Below are 18,884 nucleotides of genomic sequence, written 5' to 3'. Positions count from 1 at the left end.
CCCGGTGCTGCCTCTCAGCCTCCTCATAGACGCACGTATCATATTAATGTAAAAATCCCAGGTGATTTTTAGAAAAGTTGACCTCTGACCTTGAAGTCAAGGCCACTGGGATTTGAACTCATCTGAGGCTTTCAGTTTCTGTACCTATGGTATGGATTTAAAAATCCTACGTCGTCTCATGCTCAAGTTATCACATTCACAAACTTGGGTGTCCATGCTGGCAGGATGACAATACCCCATCAGCCTTTTACGGGTAAGAACCCCCTGTGTGGCATAGCTGTATAAGCATAATTCACAGACACTATGTTTCATCAATATTGCCAATGTCATACTGGAAAATAACTAGCTGACCACTGAAATTCCATATATCCTAGATGTTTGCTTGTGTGTAAGCACAAGCATCTATGTGTTTCTTTTTCTTTTAAGCAGCGAGGGGTGCAGTGTTGTGTTACTATTTGCTACTCCTCTAGTACAATATTGAATTCTCAGTGGGAGGCATATTGGAAAAAAAGATTATATCAGCTCAAATGTGTATTATCTGCGTTATTATCTAACACCTTATGTGGGTGTTTAAATTTAATCTATACATTTTTTGCCTAAACATATTTGAATGTGTATTTGCATAAACGCTTGTATGCGTGCACGGTATTAAGTTTGTGCGTGTGGGTGTATGCACTGCTGCAATGTGTGTTTCAACTGCACCAGCTAGTTTGTAGTGTTCATTCCCTCAAGGTTAAAACAAGATTGATTCCTGCTACAAGTGTGGGGCTTTAAATTACACTTTAAGCAAGAATTTGAATGCAAGGTGGGCATATTCACCTTTTTATCATTGCAGACATGCAATAACAATTAATGCAAACAAAAAACAATAACCCCCCCCCCATAAACATGCACTGCATTACATCTTACACGTCTTAATAAAATATGTCAAAAGGGACACTTAACAAAACACTCCTGAGAATAAATAACATTCACAAAGATTGTTGGCATTCTTTGCAAGAGTCATACAAGTCATGGCTGCTGAGGACAACTGTGACTGAATGTTATCATTCAAGTGGAATGTGAAATAGTTGTGCACGTAAAGAAGATGAACAGCCTTGGTTTGGTGAATAGTAAAGTTTTCTGACGAACACTAATTCACTAAAACTTGAATGTATGAAGAACTACATTCACTAAGCCAAAACGGTTACAGGTGCTGTCATGGCCAACCGAGACCACTTAAGTCACTAAATATGAAGTAAAACCACAATTAGACGAACGAATGAAAGACACATACAATATCAATACCAAAAAAGACAGAAAGAAAGTCAAATTTTTTTCCTTTTGCTGGCTGAAAGATTCTTTCCTAAAGCAGCTTTAGTGTAGGTGTGTGGTATGTAGAGCAGCTTGAAAGATCCTTGCATCCTCACATATCAAATTCTATCCACACATTCACATAAACATGGGAATTGCACACACACACACACACACACACAAACATATTCCATTAAAATCTCTCCCGAGGCCATAACCAGAGCCATGCTGGAAAATAACTGATATACTGTACACGCTAGGAGCTGAAGTAAAATTTGTCACAGACAGCGTACCTGTGACTAGCTCTCTGATTTCCACATCTCCGGTCTTCCTCAGCAGGCGGACCAAGGCAGGAATCCCCCCGCAGTTCTTCAGGGTTACTTTGTTCTCATCATTGGCCTTGCCATACACCAGGTTTCTCAAGGCTCCGCAGGCGCTGCGATGGACCTCACTCATCCTGTGGTCCAGTAGATCAACGAGCAGCTGGATGCCTCCCTGTCTACGGATCTGAGTATCAAAGAAATCGAATTAATCAAATCTGTCGTAAATGAATAATATATATTAATAAAACTCAGCAGCAAGAAGTATTGTAGAGAATATTTTTTTCAATGCTGAAATTTTAATATCTTGTACTCCTGATGGCTGGTTATTTATCTATGCTACTTCGTACACAGTGTGTATAATGTGTGTTTGTGTGCGCATGTGTGTATACAGCTTCCAGTGTCTGTCAGTCCTGCCAATCAGATTAACAGCACAATGTGGGCTAATTAAAGATACTAATGACTGGGCTTTAACAAAAAATGACACTTAATTACACTGATTAGGGAAGAATAAGCTTGCTTGTGTGTGCCTGTATGTTATAGAATCTGCACGTTACCCGGCACTTTTTCTGTGTGGTTGCCCTCCCTTCTTAGGTTTTTGTTTCCTTTTATCACATTTTTTTTTGCATATGATAATTGATATGCATGAACAGTTCACTTATGGATTGGAAAACTAACGTCAAATTTTTATCTTAATGACTAAAAGATGAAAGGCAATCATGGCAGCCTCCACAGATTCAGTGACTAGTGGTTGTTTATCCTTTTTAAGAAGGCGTGTAACACACACATTCCAAAACCATGCATCTGTTACCTTGATTTATTTTAAATGTGTATTTCAGCCACCAAAAGGCAGGCATAGCAGGGAAAAATTTAATTAATTGAACACTTCTGTAAACTGTACATGAAGACTCACCTAACTGCACAGCAAATCTGTACCCAGCTACACTGCTTGCCTTGTGTCTGCTACTACTTTTGCCTTGTAAATACACATAAAGAGAAACATGCTTGGCCACAGTTCGAGAAATAAACCAAGTCAATCAGTTTAGATTTATGATTATATCTCGATTCTGTGAGAGGGCGAGGCAGTCAGGACTGTTAGCCCAGTAGGGATCACAATGAGGGCACTCTGGCGTTACACATAATGCCTTCCCCCCATGGCGCGACACATATTGCTCTCTCCCTATGCTGGTGGTTTTTAAACCTCCCACATCACTTCTCCACTGCAGGGATCTTCATCAGCCTTAGGGGGCCAAAGAGCTTAAATCAGCCTGTGTTTGGTCCAGTCGACAGGGGTGTTGCGCTAATCACTAGAAACAGGCTGCTGAGATCTCCAGGAGACTAGTCGAAACAAGGATGGAGCAACTAGTGTGTGAGACAGAGAGAGAGAAAACGAGAGAGAGAGAGTGTGTCCCTCATGCTTCCACTTTTATTTAATCTCTTGAGCACTGCAACTGACAGACTTACTCAACCAGATAACTCCAGTTTTTCACAGTTAGATGCATATTCAGACTTTTTGAAACCCTTTAATATTTTTCAGCACGTTCTCCTCTAAACATGGGACATTAAATATAGAAAATACTTCATTAGTAATGCCTGCTTCATTGTGAAGCACCAGATGGATGGATTTTACTACGCAGACGAGCAATAAGACATGAATGGACTTCCAAGGCTTTTTTTTGTTTCATTTTTTGGCTCTCGCACACTCGGACTCATACTTTTAGCATGATCAAGTCAAAAATAGGTGTGCATACAAGTGCAAGCAAAAACCAATGATAATAAAGATGCACATAAGAAGAGAGAAAGCGAGAGTGAGGGTGACACAAGAAAGAGAAAGCATGAGAAATGGAGGGCAAAGAGGATGTGGGTGTTTCATGACACAGCAGGAGTTTATCGAGCAAAATGACTTTGCTTATCTATTCAATTAAAATGGATTAAGGAAGTCAGTGAATGGCAAAATAACCTTGCTAGATTGGCCATACAATTTCCTCAACCTGATTTGCTGCCCCTCTTACGCCCTCTAGTCCCCACCTCTGCTCTTCTTCCCCTCCTCCTGTTCCCCTTTTCCTTCCCCATGCTAATTTGTGCACCTCTCCCTGTTTGTGTTTATGTCACACTTAATCTGTTATTCCACTTTGTATTGCCTCTGAGCTACATACAAGGCTTGGCAATACCTCTGTGCCTGCTCCTCATGTAAAGAAGATTAGAAGCGCTGATTGATTTGTCTTTGTCTCACGCTCTTCTGCGGTGGACACGGCTATTGGTAACCCATAGCGACAGTTTTGCCGTGGTAACAGTTAGCAGTGGTGACAGCTGAGATTGTGAGAATCAGAGATGCTGCCAGCATGAAAGCCGGCACTGGGATACATGGGTGTCACGCACCTGAGACGGTGTCACGTGAAGCTTAACAAGCGTTTATGACTAACCACATATGGAACTTCAGCATTAACCACTAGCTCCAGACAGGGTGCATGTGAGTGTGCAGACAGAGAGGAGATGTGTCACACCTTTTAACCGTTTATGTATTCACACACAGAGGCAAGCATACACACATACAAGGGGTTGTGTTGTCTTCACTTGACACTTAGCCTAGGGCTAACTGCAATTTAGAGCCTTCCAACCTTTGGTTAATTGAGTTTTTGGCCCAGGGCTAACATTTCCCTCTTGAGAATTTTAAACTGGGCCAAATAAACCATTAACCTATGGCTACCTAATATTGTTCTGAGGCAGGGACACAGCTAATTCTCATAGAGTTATCAGCATAAAAATTCACAGCTGTGAAAATGTACTGTAACAAATATACTGGAGGCTTTGTTGTATGACGAGGTAGCTAACAGAGAAAACAGAGCAAACACTATTCCTCACAGCAGCAATGTATGTGTTATTAATTCGTTTTATTAAGTCCTGGGCACAACCTACCTTAAAGCAGATGTATATTAAATTTGAAGGATACTTTTTGAAAGCAAATAACAGAGGGTGGCTCTGTTAGGTAACTTAATAGAAACCTTATAAAACGTTAACACATTCTTTAAAAATTAGAGTGAATTATAGAGTAAAATATTTTTAATTAAAGTATGTTGCTGGTACTTTTGCAACACTTACAGTTAGGTTCACCATTTTAGGAAAATCAAAATGTGATTAAAGCGTCTTTCAGCTTTACTTCAACGGTTTTAATAAAAGTATTCGATTAACTGCATAGGAACTGCAACCATTTTCAAAAGGAATGCACCAGCCAGTTCAACAACATCAACAGGCTTGGAAGTCCACAGATGGCAAATACAGTGGTTGATTGCAGAATTCTTTCCTTGGTTAAGAAAAATCCTTCACAACCTCTAACCACGTCAAGGATGTTTTCAAGGACTCTCAAAGTCTTTAAAGTTGGCTCAAAAGATGCCTTTATGAATGTTAACAGATAACAACTGGTTACAGTCAGTAACAGAAATGCATTAAACTATTCCAGAAAACATCTAATAGATAATGGCCAAAAACATGTTCCCAAAGCAACACAAGAGTTTCTTAAGGCAAAGACATGCAGTAGCCTTCAATGATCAGTGCCTGAACTGAACCCACTGAACCTGTACAAAGAAACACTCCCCAACAAGCAGTATTTGAAGGTAGCTGCAGTAAAGGCTTGGCAGTGGCAGAGCATCTCAAAGGAGGAAACACAGTGTTTAGTGATATCCATAGGTTCGTGCTAAATCCCTTGAAGTAAAGCTGAAAGTCTGCACTTTAACTACACGTACATACAGTTTGATTTAAAACCAACTTATTAACCTAAATGTACATAAGGGGGATAAGCTAAGTGGAAAATACGCTGTGAAGAGGGACAGAAACATATACTACTTCTGCAGCATCATTAAGAATCATTTGCTGCATTTCTCATCTTCCACATTCATGTCTACTGAACAGATATTTACAGCATTTGTAGAGTTCACGGCCTAAAAATCTAAAGCCTGATTCTTTTGAGGCTGAGAAATGACAAAGAGTCAGGGGTCACATTCGTCCCCCATCAAGCCGCTTGTTGGATAAATGGATATTGATATGGCTGCAACCCAAAATGAATTACTGATGTAACTAAAGCTCAGGTTGAGACTGTGAGCCTGTGTTTTGCATACCCAAAGGAAATCTATTAGCTGCCATGTCAATGGTTCTGTTTTAATTCACTATGTGGGAAATATACAGCATATAACTGGTTGTAGGTGTGAATTTAGTTATGCGTGTGGATGATACAGCATTTGTACTGTGTATGTGTCTAAAAATGCTATAAATGATGCTGAAGATGAATTTGGCAAGCTGCCTCTGCAGTCTAGGCTGCAGCCAGACCTCCATCTACCTTATCAAACACAGACACACACGAAACACAGCCTCTCTCTCTCTCTTTCACTTTCTGTATATCTGACTTCTCTTTCCTGCTCGCAGTATTTGTGTAGGAAAAAGAAAAATATCCATACATATAACTGTAAATTAAAACATGCTCACACTGACACATCTAATCTAAAATGTCCACTCATACCTGTGTTGAAACATGTGTACACAAGCACATATAAATGTCATCAACCAAGAAACAAAACATTGTGTCATCTTATGTACCAGTTCCAAGATATCATAGGGAAATATTTTCTTGTTTTTTCGCCAATAATTTTCTTCTTTCTTTTTAAAAACTTATTTTTTTCTGGTTTCTGTTTCTATCTTTCCACTTGTATTTGCTGCTACAGATTATGTCTTTAGCAATGAATAGGAGCCATACTGTGGCTGTATTCAGCTGCTCACTGTGACTGAAAATAAGAGAATATAAGCCTCTTAATCCAGGGTCATAACAAATAGCTGCAAAAAGCATTTACTTTCACATACATGTCACTGTATGTCTCAAGAACCAAGTAAATACTACAATGCAGGACTTCCTGTACATTATCTTTCTAAAACAATGCTTTAATATATACATATACATATATATATGTATATAAAGTGAGGCAGGAAATCACAACTTAATGCAATAATATTTCAAATGACAAAAATAAATAAATAAATCACAAGGTTCCTTTTCACTATAGCCAAAAAGAAGAAATCTTAGTGCTGTCAAGTAATGTCTTAAATCACCTGCTACAACAATACAAAATGAAATAGTTATTATTTTGTTAGAGAAGCTTTTAATTTCCTAAATACCAGTAGTGATTTTGGAATGACACACACAGATTAGACAATATAAAATGAATAGACAGTTATAAAAAGCTGTGATTTCAACTTTTTGAATTTAATAGCCAGTATAATTTCTGGAAAAAAAAGTCAATACAGAGCTTTGAAGTAAATTAGGGAGCACAAAAAAAAATCTGGGAAATGTGACTCGCTAAAACCATTCACAGCTCATTGTCCTTTAGTAGTCTGCCAAATTTGAGCAGCAGAAAATACAATGTATAAACTGTGTCTTTGTTACACAATCTAACCTTCAACATTGAAAACAAACAAAACCGTGACCTTAATTGTTAACGAAATTTATATCCTACTACTCCTGTCAGGATATTATGGTATCAGATAATCCTACAAACAAACACAAATCCATCCATGTGACATACATGTAATATTGCTAACGTAATTGGGTGAGTTCCTATGAAAATGTGACGTACATGTGAGCTAAAAAAATTATGACAGGAAATGTGAAGTAAAGGCGAAATACAAAAAAAAAGACAGGAATTTTCCCCTTGCACTAAAATCCTGGCACTACTCTGCAAATAAATGTTTCCTCTGATTGTTAATTTGAATTCACCGACATATAAAATTACACTTGTAATCATGCAACGCACTCATCCTGATATAGACCTGTCTACTTCCCTGCTGGGTGATTGGAGAAGTCAAAATGAACAAATAATGTGGATAAAAATCCAGGAAGTTAGCAGTGCCATTATGTTTCCTGTGGTTAAAGAGAAGAAGGGACCGTCATGGACAAAACTCCATCAAATGAAACCTCACCTCTCTTTTGAAATTACAGGCACAGACCGGGTCATAAAAAAGCCCATGTGTGTAACTGGATTGAAGTAATGCTAATCAACGTACGCCCCTGCTGGTCTTTGTCTTTGCTTCAAAGTGTTAATAACACATTTTTCCTTTTGTCTGCTGATAAGCAGGAGAGAATACAATTGACAATTTAATGCCACTTCATGTGTTTGGAAGCCTTTGTAATAAAGCAAAGATAGTCATACAGACATTTTAAACTCTCGCTTGTTTAAAATGAAAGAAAAAAGTCACTTTCTTACAACTCTGAAGATGAGAAAAGATACAACTGATTTGTGCAACAAAAGAGAATGTTATTAAACATCCAAGCAAATCATAATGATACTAATAGTAATTATGAAGCAGTGACAGTTATGATCATTTATTTTATATTTACCTTTGATTGAAATGAATTGATTTATCATGAAAATTAGGTTTTATAATATAATGAGATAAAAGGAAAAAAATATGAGTTATGAAAACCTGAAGGAAGTAAGAATTTTCCTCTGTTTCTATGTAAAACATTATGTAACCAATATGAGTTGAGCTAAAAGTTGTCCGTAGTTACCTGACCTTACCATAGTATGCTGCTAATATGGATGTTAAAAATACTGCTCTGGAGGTTCAGCAGCAAAACATCTCGTAACAACAACAACAACAAAATTCCCGATCCGTTTGTATTTAAAGCATTTTTAAAGCTCACAGAGCTTCTTTGACAAGGACGACTGTTGTTCTGGTTAAAGTCACTGAACCCTAAAAGGTAATTTTAGCTGGCAGAGGACCGCTTTCTGCCCCGTGAGTTTATTTTGTGTGTGTGACTGGTATTTTAACACGTTATTTTTGAATCAGACTAATATGTTAAACACCAGAGGCACCCAGCAAATCCCAGTTTCTCCAAGGTAAACTTTGTGTCTGTGTGTGTGTTTGTAAGTGGAGCCTGGTAGGTTGAATGCGACAAACGTAATGGCTCTGGTAAAATATCAAATAATGGCTGTATGGTGATGCGGAAAAAAACCTTGAACTAACCAAACGAATACTTTTATGTTCTCCTGAACTAAAAACTTGATGAAATACTAATACATTCTTGCTATTCTTTAAAGGCACTAATGTAATCAGCTCTGGAAAAAATGTAATGCTAAAAGCTAACTATGAACTATAGAAACTTCAAGACTTAACCATTTGCTTCTTTCTGACTCTCTACGCTCGTCTTATATTTTATTACAGCCGAATTCACTATAAACACACATCTTTAACTCTATACAGGCTTTGCATGTACATATTGTCATGTCCCTGTTGTCAGACAACAGAACATACAAGGGGGAAAAAATTAACATACTCAACATATTTACCAAGCAGTTACTCTGAACTGAAATCTCGATTCCTGCAATTTCAGTGTTATCTGACAAAATTTGCATTCACATAAGTTACAAACAAAAACTGTACTGAGATTTTGGCTGTACTTAAGTAATTAACAGAGTCTCATTCAGGTCTGTATCAATATGGGTGTAGTTTACAAACCCAGAGGTACAAAGGTATGGTTTAAAAATCGATTTGGATCGAAACTTGAAATACACATGATGGCAACACACATTACAAGTAGTATGTCTTAAAGTGGTCAAATGTTAGAAAAAGCGGACCTTTAAAGGACAGCTGACCAAAAAAACCCCAAACAAACTAATATAGTGATTTTACGTGTTGTGGATCATGAGAGGGTGATGAAGAGTAGGGGCAGTGCATCACCTCTTGATAGTGACTTATGCAATTCACTTGGACTTTGTCTCCAGTGGTCTCCCACAGTCCCAGTTCCTGACTAACATTATTAGTGTGCTATTATGTGTGTGGCATTGAGCTGTAGTCTTTCTTGTAGTCAAAGCTCAGGCTGGTCTATCTGGTCTTACAGTCCTAGTGTAGTGCTGTGTTATCCAGGAGCTGGTGCTTTGGTGTAATTTACAATGCCCTACTACGCCCTAGGCTGTGCTCATGTATTAACTCATGTGCCTCATGTGATTCGTGTGTGTTGCTATGATTCCTGGGTGCAGCTTGCATGTTGTGGTAATCGGCTGGTAGTTTCGTGGTGTTGTACCATGTTGCATTGTTCTTCCCTGTGTTAGCCAGTCCAGATGAGTACCTGCTGTTAGTAGTCCCACTACTTCAATTTGTACTGCCACGCGTTTATGGAGTGGTGTTCTTCTTTTTCGTCCACCAGGTGTAGATCATGCTAAGTCCTGGTGCCGTCCAGCTCTTCATTCCTCCAACAACAACTCATTGAGGAACGTCTGCCTTTGTGATGCTGACTGGCTCTTGCTCTGGGTGCTGGTGTTATGTGCACCTTTTTCTCCCAGATATTCTTCTGGGAGAACATCTTCAGCTCTGGTAGGTCTGTCCTAGTTGTTATCCTAGTCTTTCCTATTATTCTCTTGCAACTAAGAGTACATCCTGGTAGCATCCTAGGAAAAGGCCACTCATATTTTTCCTCCTGCGTCTCTGGTGGTATCTCTTCAGCCAGAGCTGTAACATTCGTTTGGCAGTTTCTAGAGCCTCATCTTATACTTTTCTCATGATGCCTTTCTACACTTCACTTAACCAACTAATATCCTTTGAGCTTTTCTGATTTTAAATTCCAGCCTTCTTCTCCACAAAGGGTTTTCTCTACACGCATTCTTGATCATATACCCAAGTCCTTCTAGGATTACTGAGGCAGGGGTATCTAATAGCTCTGTGATACGAGTAGTGTGGATGGTGAGCAGAGCTGTGGTCACATCTGCAATAATCTCCTCTGATAGGACTTTGTCAGTGAACTGGGGGAGTTGTGCCCTTGGTTTGGTGGCTACCTTGAGTCTGGCCACAATCAGTAGTTTCCTCTGTTACTGCAGGTATTATTAGAGTTAGCTTATTATGTTTATACAGCTCACTATTCTTCCCATTGTACTGTAGACTCTGGATCTCCAGCTTTAATGGTAGCTAGCTGTCCTCTACTGATGTTATAACATTGAGCTACCAGGTGTTTCTTGATCAGTGTGGATGCTGGTCATCTACTCATCCATAGTCCTGCATGATATCATATTATATCTATCTATATCTCTGTCTTTCTATCTATATCTATATGTGTGTGCGTGTGTGTGTGTACATGCGTGTGTGTGTGTGTGTCTGTGTGCGTGTATGTGTACAAAAACACTACACTATTTGGCTTCAATATAGCAAATGGATCTTTAACCAAATTAATGTCCCATATCTGGCTTAGTGATCGTCAATCAACTTTGTTTTTCATTAAAGACTATTTAAGAAATACAGCTTAAGGCACATCTCACTGTGTTTCTTATTGCATCATATTTCACACACTGCATTGCTGTCATGTGCATTGTGCACATGTGGAAAAGTGGAAATGTATCTCGTGTTTGCAGAGAATATAAGTGTGTTTTTGTTTGATGTGATCCAAAGTACTGGCTGAATTCTCTTTTTGTGTAAACAGTGTTTAACCACGCCTTGGACCCAAAGCATGACAATGAAACAGACTTGATGAAGCCAGGCCAAAGAATTCGCTGTCAACGTAATGTTTTTTCACCATTGTTGGACACCTCTATTCAGGCATAATTGCATCCATTATAAAAGACACGAGCACTTAGGTTTCTTTCAGAGCTGCATGGGTGAGGGGAAGGGAGAGGAATCAAGTGTGATGTTTTTGTATGGAAGTGTGATTGCATTTCTGTATCCCTGCATGTGTCTTTGTGTGGGTGGGTAAGTGGGTCGATGTGAATGAAAATTAGCCGCGTGCATGTTTACATGTTTAATTGCCTTTGATTTGCAGAAGGTTAATATTAATTTTTCTGTTTTGTATTGTGTTATGTCTATTTGCATATGTGCACACATTGTGCTGACACACATCACTTTACATTTGTGCATGAATGAGCATTACAGTTATATGGGATCACTTTTCATTAGGCTGCAGTTGCAGCTATTGACTGCTTCCACTGAAATTAATTTCATATAGAAAAAAAATGTCAATGTTCTCAACCGCGTGTACTTGTAAATTGATTCAGAGGTACTGCAGACTGTGGAGGGGTGTGTGAATTTGTGTCCATTGAGGGAAGAGATGCAGATTTGAATGCATCTGCATGTGCCAATGCCACTGTTTTAGATTGCCACTAGCTTATAGACACAGACAAGGACATACATGTACGCACACGTATACACAAACCTCAGCTTTGATCTTGTTGTCTCCAAAACAGAGATGCTGTAGGTAGGCTGCAGCATTGGACTGCACCGATGGGAACTGGTGCTGTAACATCTGGATCACCTCTGGCAACTCTGGATCTCTCCACCCAAACTCTCTGCAGAATGACATACAGAGACACATTTATTCCTTCAGCAGGTTAACAAAGTTTCTCACTGAAATGAAAATATTACCTAAAAGTAGTTCAATAAAATCAGAGACTTTTTTTCAGCCACAGATATTCAACCATGCATGTCAACGTTAATGCGGGATATAAAGAAAAAGTCAGATGGATCCAAAGGCAGAGCATGAATGAAAGAGATGTCAAATGTCAAAATCCACTCTGCTCTGTTTTCAGTACAAGAAAACTCACTTCTAATGGGAGAAGGCTTTAGAAACTAAGCAACACAGTGGAACAAAAATGACACAGATCACCTGCTGAATGCCTAATTTGCTGAAATATCGTCATTTCCATCCAACACAAGTGCAGGAAATGAGAGAAAGTAAAGACAAGGCCACAAAGCTAAGCACGTGGCAATCATGAAAACTTTAATAAATGGATCAAAAATCTACCACAAATGGTATTAGCATTTTAGCGTAATAAAAGACAAGCTGGATTTCCTAGAATAACAGTAAATCTTTGAAACCTTTTCAGTTATTTCAGATGGATGATTTGGAGCATTGTCATAGCAACCATGTGTGACAATTTTTTGAGAGGTAACCAGCAAATGTGAAGATGCTAGGGATTATCATTTTGAAGGTCAAGCTGAAGGGCAACAGCTTATTTGTACATTTGTATGGATGCGACAAAATACGAGTTAATACAAATAAAGAGGATTTCGGCAGAAGCATGAAGCGATGCATGCAGAGAAATTTTTAGAAAGCTTATAAAAAGAATCAAAAAGTGTTGCTAACTGCACAGGACAGCATTTCTGCTGCCTGCTTGCTGTCTGCAGTTTGAGTTATTTCCTATACTTTCCACCACTGGAAGTTTATACTCTCATGAACACACTAGACAAAGTGAAATAAATGTTTTGTCCCTCGGTAATACACAGGAAATGGTCTCCTTTATTGTATTATCCCCCTCTGATAATTGTTTTGCTATGGCCCCCCAAATGAGGAAATTATGAGTGTGCGTGAAAGTGTGGGCGACTGGATATGTCTACACTCGTGCACGAGCATGTGCCGCCTCAATCCACCGTAATGTTTTCTCCAATAATCACTTTGTAAACTGTTTCTCTGTTGCTTCTTTCTCTCCGTGCTTTCAGAAAACTGCCAACTCTCAATGCGATCTGACGAAAACCTATGTTGAAATTTTGCGGCTCCCATCGATCATGATGTTTGAGGATTGATTTTGTTGTTTCTGGCTTCATGCTTACTGTTCTGTGGCAAACTGTGTCTCACCGTAATCCCCATCAAGCTATCGTGCAAACTGCTGATTTATTGTGCCTCCTAGCTCAGCCGACCCAAACATGAAAATGTGGTAAATATGGGACAATTGACCTGCCTGGGGAGTTAAACCTGATGGGGTAGAAGATTTTGTGTGCATCCATAGTTTTTGCTGCAGAAAATGAAGCCTCGACACAGCGCTCATCTCTGTCGGATCAAGTGAATGCACTCTATGAAACATCTGTGGAAAGCAGAGCATTCACGGGGAGTAAACATGGCTCTCAAAGATAAAGCAAGCTCCAGCATGGACGACTGTTTATCTGCCGAATGATAAGTGTTCATTCAGCTGGAAAGCAGGACTGAAGGAGGGAGGTAGAGGACAGATAGAGAGAAGGAGGAAGAGGGAGGGATTCCCAAGGCATTTAGGGGATTTAGGAGGAGAGACCCCCAAACAACGTTCCTTAAATCACACAGTGAGATACCATCAGGGCAGTTTGTTTATGTGTGTAAGGGTGTGTGGCAAGATTAAGATAGCATCATGATGTGTGTTTATGAGGCCCTTGTTGCTTCCATGTCTGTTTGTGTGCATGAGTGTAATGGCAGGTGCATATATATTCATTTGTGTCTATACTTCTGTGTACTGACGCCATATATATGTATCTGACTATATGCTATGTCACTGTATGTGTATGAGAGTGTGTGTCATCCATCCCCCTACAGCCTCCCAGTTCTGTCAGTGTAGTTAATAGAAAGCAGAGTGATCTGCTGATAAGATAAGCATCATGGCTCGACCATTAATTAAAAACCCCTGGTAGGGAGAGACAGTGAGAGGAACAGAGCAGAAGGGAGAAGGATAGAGAAGCGAAACCGCGAGGGAGGATAAGGAGTGAAAGTTAGGGGGGAAACACTGAGCATTTGGGGGCAACTGTGAGTACAACAAGCGAGAGGAAGCTGACAGGAAAGGAAAAATAGGAAAAAAGAAAAAAGATGGAGAAAGAGGAAAATAACAGATCAGATGCCAGTCATGTCAACACAGGTGCTAATGAGAGCCATAGCCCTGGTAGATGCACCACAAGGCAACGTGCCAATGATGTGAAACAGCAGGATGGAAACAGAGGGGAAAGAGCCTGGAAAAGTGAAAACAAAGACGCGGTACCAACATAACTGCAAAAGCCACATTAAATACCCACACAGCTTTTAAGGAATCTGCACCACGATATGTTGCCACTTATGTGCCATATTCTTTATGTTACGTTTTTATTATTTTTTTGCTTTGCGTGGTAATAAATGCCACACAGAACAATTTGTGGACTTTGCTCTTTTATACCCAGGCTGTGTGTTTTTGATATGACACACCAGTGGGTAGGGGAATAAATTAGGTGTCACTGCTGCAGCACAGAGTTTCATGTTCCTGGTTAGAGAGGTTACTTTGCCATTTCTTGAGGCATGCGGGGGTGTGTTGCAGTGAAATATTTTCAATGGAATCACTAGGTATGGCAGGAGAGCAGTATGACATGACTATGAAAAAGGCAGGTGGCAAGGGAAGGAAGGGCGGAGGCAGAGACAGAGTGATATAACTGGGACAAAGGAAAAGACTGCTGTGTGATGGTAGGGCTTTGATGCACACACACATACACGAACATGCACACACACACACACACACACACACACACACACGCACATACATTTGAGGGAGGCAAAGTGTGATAGAAGAGTACAACACATGAAAATACAAGGACTATCAAAGGATTTCTTTCTTTTTTTAAACCCCCTCATCTCTCTCTCTTTTCATGTCTAGGTCTCATGAGAGAGTTGAACTTCAGTCTGAAATCCCATCATGGCCATTGATAGACAGTATTCACACACACACACACACACACACACACACACACACACACACACACACACACACACACACACACACACACACTATAACACAATATGCTTGACAATGTTGAATTTCACACGGATTGGGTGACGCTATATGAGGGGAAATAAATGAGTTGGAGAAATTAAGTAATGCAAAGAGATCCACAAATTGACGGTTGCGATATTGAAACACTTTCAGAGCCTGACACCTGTTTTCAAAAGTGTTGCAAATTCAACTAGGACTAAAATGTTTATGGTTTAAGATCAACAAGCTGTCACATCATGTCACTTTCATTTATTACCACTTCTATCCCATTTGAGGGCGTTTACAGCACACTGTCGTGGTGTTGTAGTTAATCTTATTCATCTGTCTGCACAACCTAATACGATGCATGATGTTTTACACAATTTTGAAATGATTTGGGTCTCCTAGTCCAAATCACATCCATCAGCGGTGCCCACAGTGCATCTAGAGTGACAGCTCCACACAGGAAGTCTGTCCCTCTGGCCTTAATCTGATTGGACAAGGCCTGTCATGTCTGTTAACTGATTCGAGGGTCAGGAATGGACAAACTGGCAGTGTGCATACTAAAGCAGATGCTAATTAGGACCTGAACATCAATCTTCATCACTGTGTTAAGACAGAGGGAGGGCAGAGGGGGGGGGGGGGGGGGGGGGGGTAGTGTAGGAGAGAGAAGAGAGGAAAAGCAGTTACTATGAAGGACCTGAATAAGGTTGGCTATTGGTTTGGGGAGCAAATGGTATTCTCTTCAACACTGAAGATCAAATTATTTAGCATTTTAGTAGACCAGACTATCTTCTTCCTGTCTTTTTCATTTTAATATTTTCCTGTTGAGTGCCAATGGCTGTCAAAAGCCTAAAAGAGTGGTAAAAAATGTAGATACTTAAGTGTGAGTAAGTATTATTGTCCCCAGAACCGAACTAAGAGAAGTGTTATTTTATGCATTTTGCATCAATCTGTGTGTGTAAAAAAGTGCTCCTCAGCACAGAGTGTACTACCCAAGGTAAATAAAAAAAAGAAAAGAAAAAAGACTTCAGCAGTTCGATAGACAAACAGATGCCCGAATAAGCTGCATGTGAGAGATGCACAAACAGTGGCTCTTAGTTCAATGGCAGCTCCTTTAATTAAGTGCAACTTAATTAAGATGCTATCCAGGGAAAATAGCCAGCACTGCTGATGTGAACTACTGACAAATGCTGCAAAGTTACATTTATGTTTCTCTTTGGTACATAGCCACAGAGGAAGATTCACCTCATGTGCAAAAGGTGGTACTGATAAACAGGGACAATAATTTATGGTGTATGTATTGTAAACATATTTATATCAACCTAATGTTTACCTCAGTAGGTTAAATCATCATGGTCAAGTTATATAATATTACAAGATACTTGCATCAGCTTATTTGGATCTAGTTAAGATGACTGAACTAAAATGTGTCAGCCAAACAAAAAATCAAGTTGTCCAGATTACATTTACTGACCAGGTTTTGTTTTACTACAGTGTGGACTTCAGACGCTCTCCCAGGGTGCTTAGACGGCACTAAGTCAGGTTCATGTCCTACTTCATGTTCTAAGTCAGTTTTCTGTTTGTTTGTTTAACATTAACGAGTTAATTGAATGTGAACAAACCTCAAGTGTCACTTTTTGTTCTGACATTTTTTGTTCCTTATTCCCAGCAGCATGCAGCATTGCCACGCACCTGTGCTGACTCTTGGGCTGAGCATATGGCCCGATTCATAATGAGTGTGACTCTGCGTGGAGTCACCCTGGAAACGTCCCTATATCGAGAGGTAAGCTAGAAATACGTGGGAAAGTTTCGGGATGCCCTTGTCCTCGTCCAACAGAAACAGGAACTTTCAAACAGCATACGTTGTGCTTTATCCCGCTATCAGATGCCTGTATTAGGATCATTAGGATGCACCTATTCCCCTTCAGTTTAAATGAGGAATCAATATATATTACATCCCTGAAATGCTCCAACTCATAATTGATTTCTTCTTTGTTGTTCATTATTATTAGAATACACGACAACAGAAATTGAAAAAAGAAACAACATATGAATCACATCTCATGTACAAACATGTGCAAAGTAACATACAATCGTACAAAATTTCCACAAAAGTAATTCTGTCTCGATTGAGACAGCCCTGAGGTAATCACATGAAACTCATATCTGTAAGTGTGTGGATTTTCTAGTTCAAATCAATAAAAAACGTACTGTAAAAGACCACGTGGCCTTAGGAACAGTTGACATAGACCTTTTAAAACCACAGCACTTTCTAAAGAATCAGAACATTTGTGTTCTCCCCTGGCCTTTAATGGCTCTAGGCAATATAATGTGTTTTGCCCACGTTCTTCTCGCCTGCTAAAAAATTCTCTGTGTAGACCTGGAAGAACCAAACAAAAGCCACAGCTCCAGCAAATGGGATCAATGAAAGGTGGGGGAAGAGAAAGGTTGAAGCCCATAACAGCTGAGCTGACAAATGAATGGATAGAGATAGATGGACTGAGCCTAAAATGAAGCCAATGCAGAAATAAACAGAAGCAAAAAAATCTGCCGCGAGTCAGCTACAATAAAAACACCTTATAGTGTGTCACCATCCCCCTACTTCTTGCCTTCTGCTCCGCAGTTACTGATGGGCAAATGGAAATGGCTCTCGTAATCACATTTCACCTCTATTCATGAAAACAGAAAAGTGAGCCATTAATTCCATACAAAGACAGGAAGAAATGGAGATAGGAGCACAAAATAGGAGACCATGGATATGAGCAGGAAAATCCAATGCAGATAATAATAAGTATGGACATAAGAATGAAAAGATTACTACTTTTCTCCAGCTCATCTCTACAGTTGGAGCTACGTGTGGTTTTTGTCGAGCTCCTTTCCTTCCCTTTGTCTCCACATACCGCCACACCTGTGTATCACTCTCCTTCTCTCTGTCTGGAGGTTTTTTTCCTTTCTTTGTTTCATGCAGCAACCATCAGATGACAAGAAAAATCAATATGCTTTCTCTATGGCATCTTCCAGCTGGGAGTCTGGGGCTCAGGAGGTTGAATAGGACCGAGCAAAGAATTAAGTAAGAAGAATGAGCATTGCTGAGTGAGACCAGCTCACCTTGCATGGAGCAGAGAAACAAATAATGATGGGAAAATAGCTAGTGATGAATGTATAGTTTGAAACTAGCAAATCACAAATATAAGTGTACACTTTATTTTGTAAGTTTTTTATGAAACTAAAAGAGCAAAAATTAAGATTAAGAGTCTGTAGAGACTAAGTAATGTTACAGTAATTAATTAAAGTATGGTGAACAGCAAGATTGTCATCAAAATCCTTAACGATTTTCGGGTTAGACAGTGCGCTTCATCTATAATTCTTATAAAAGAACTGTATCCAAGGAGCATTCAGATACAGTAAGAACGATGGTGTTTATGCTGGTTATTTTCTTTGTTCTTTCAGTGTATCGCTGTCCAATAAATGTTTCTGCTGCATGGTTAAATAAGTCGTTTTTTTAGAGCAGATTACAATAGTAGAGTGTTTTTACACTTTGCTCTCTTTTTGTAATTTGATCTGGATAAGTATGGCCACTTGAAAATTAAAATGTAGAAAATGTCAACTGGGAGAGACTGTGTGCTTGCAGATATGTGTTTGTGAAGTTTGCATGGGTGAGGTTGTTGAAGGGGAACATTAGTGTGCAGGGCCACAGAGCGATTTGCCAGGGTAAGGAAAACACAAACGCCAGCACAAGTCCTTGCAATTAGCTGAACACACAGAATCGGAGGCATAATCGAATAGGGCATTA

At 39.5% G+C, this 18,884-nt stretch overlaps 1 protein-coding gene across 2 annotated transcripts in view; it reads right to left on the bottom strand.

Moving 5' to 3' along the window:
• ctnnd2a (catenin (cadherin-associated protein), delta 2a) overlaps positions 1–18,884 on the bottom strand; it is a 247,700-nt gene that overhangs the window by 67,135 nt on the left and 161,681 nt on the right. For both annotated transcript variants that reach the window (XM_084939063.1, XM_084939064.1), the window contains exons 13-14: positions 11,791–11,923; positions 1,587–1,800 (exon numbers count right to left, since the gene is read on the bottom strand). In XM_084939063.1, coding sequence (XP_084795189.1) covers positions 1,587–1,800; positions 11,791–11,923 — 347 coding nt within the window. The remainder of the gene's footprint in view (positions 1–1,586; positions 1,801–11,790; positions 11,924–18,884) is intronic.

This window comes from Perissodus microlepis, chromosome 9 (assembly GCF_051167445.1).
Source record: "Perissodus microlepis isolate ML-2025 ecotype Zambia chromosome 9, ASM5116744v1, whole genome shotgun sequence".
NCBI classification, from domain to species: Eukaryota; Metazoa; Chordata; class Actinopteri; order Cichliformes; family Cichlidae; genus Perissodus; species Perissodus microlepis.
This window is presented reverse-complemented; position numbering and strand designations above follow the sequence as displayed.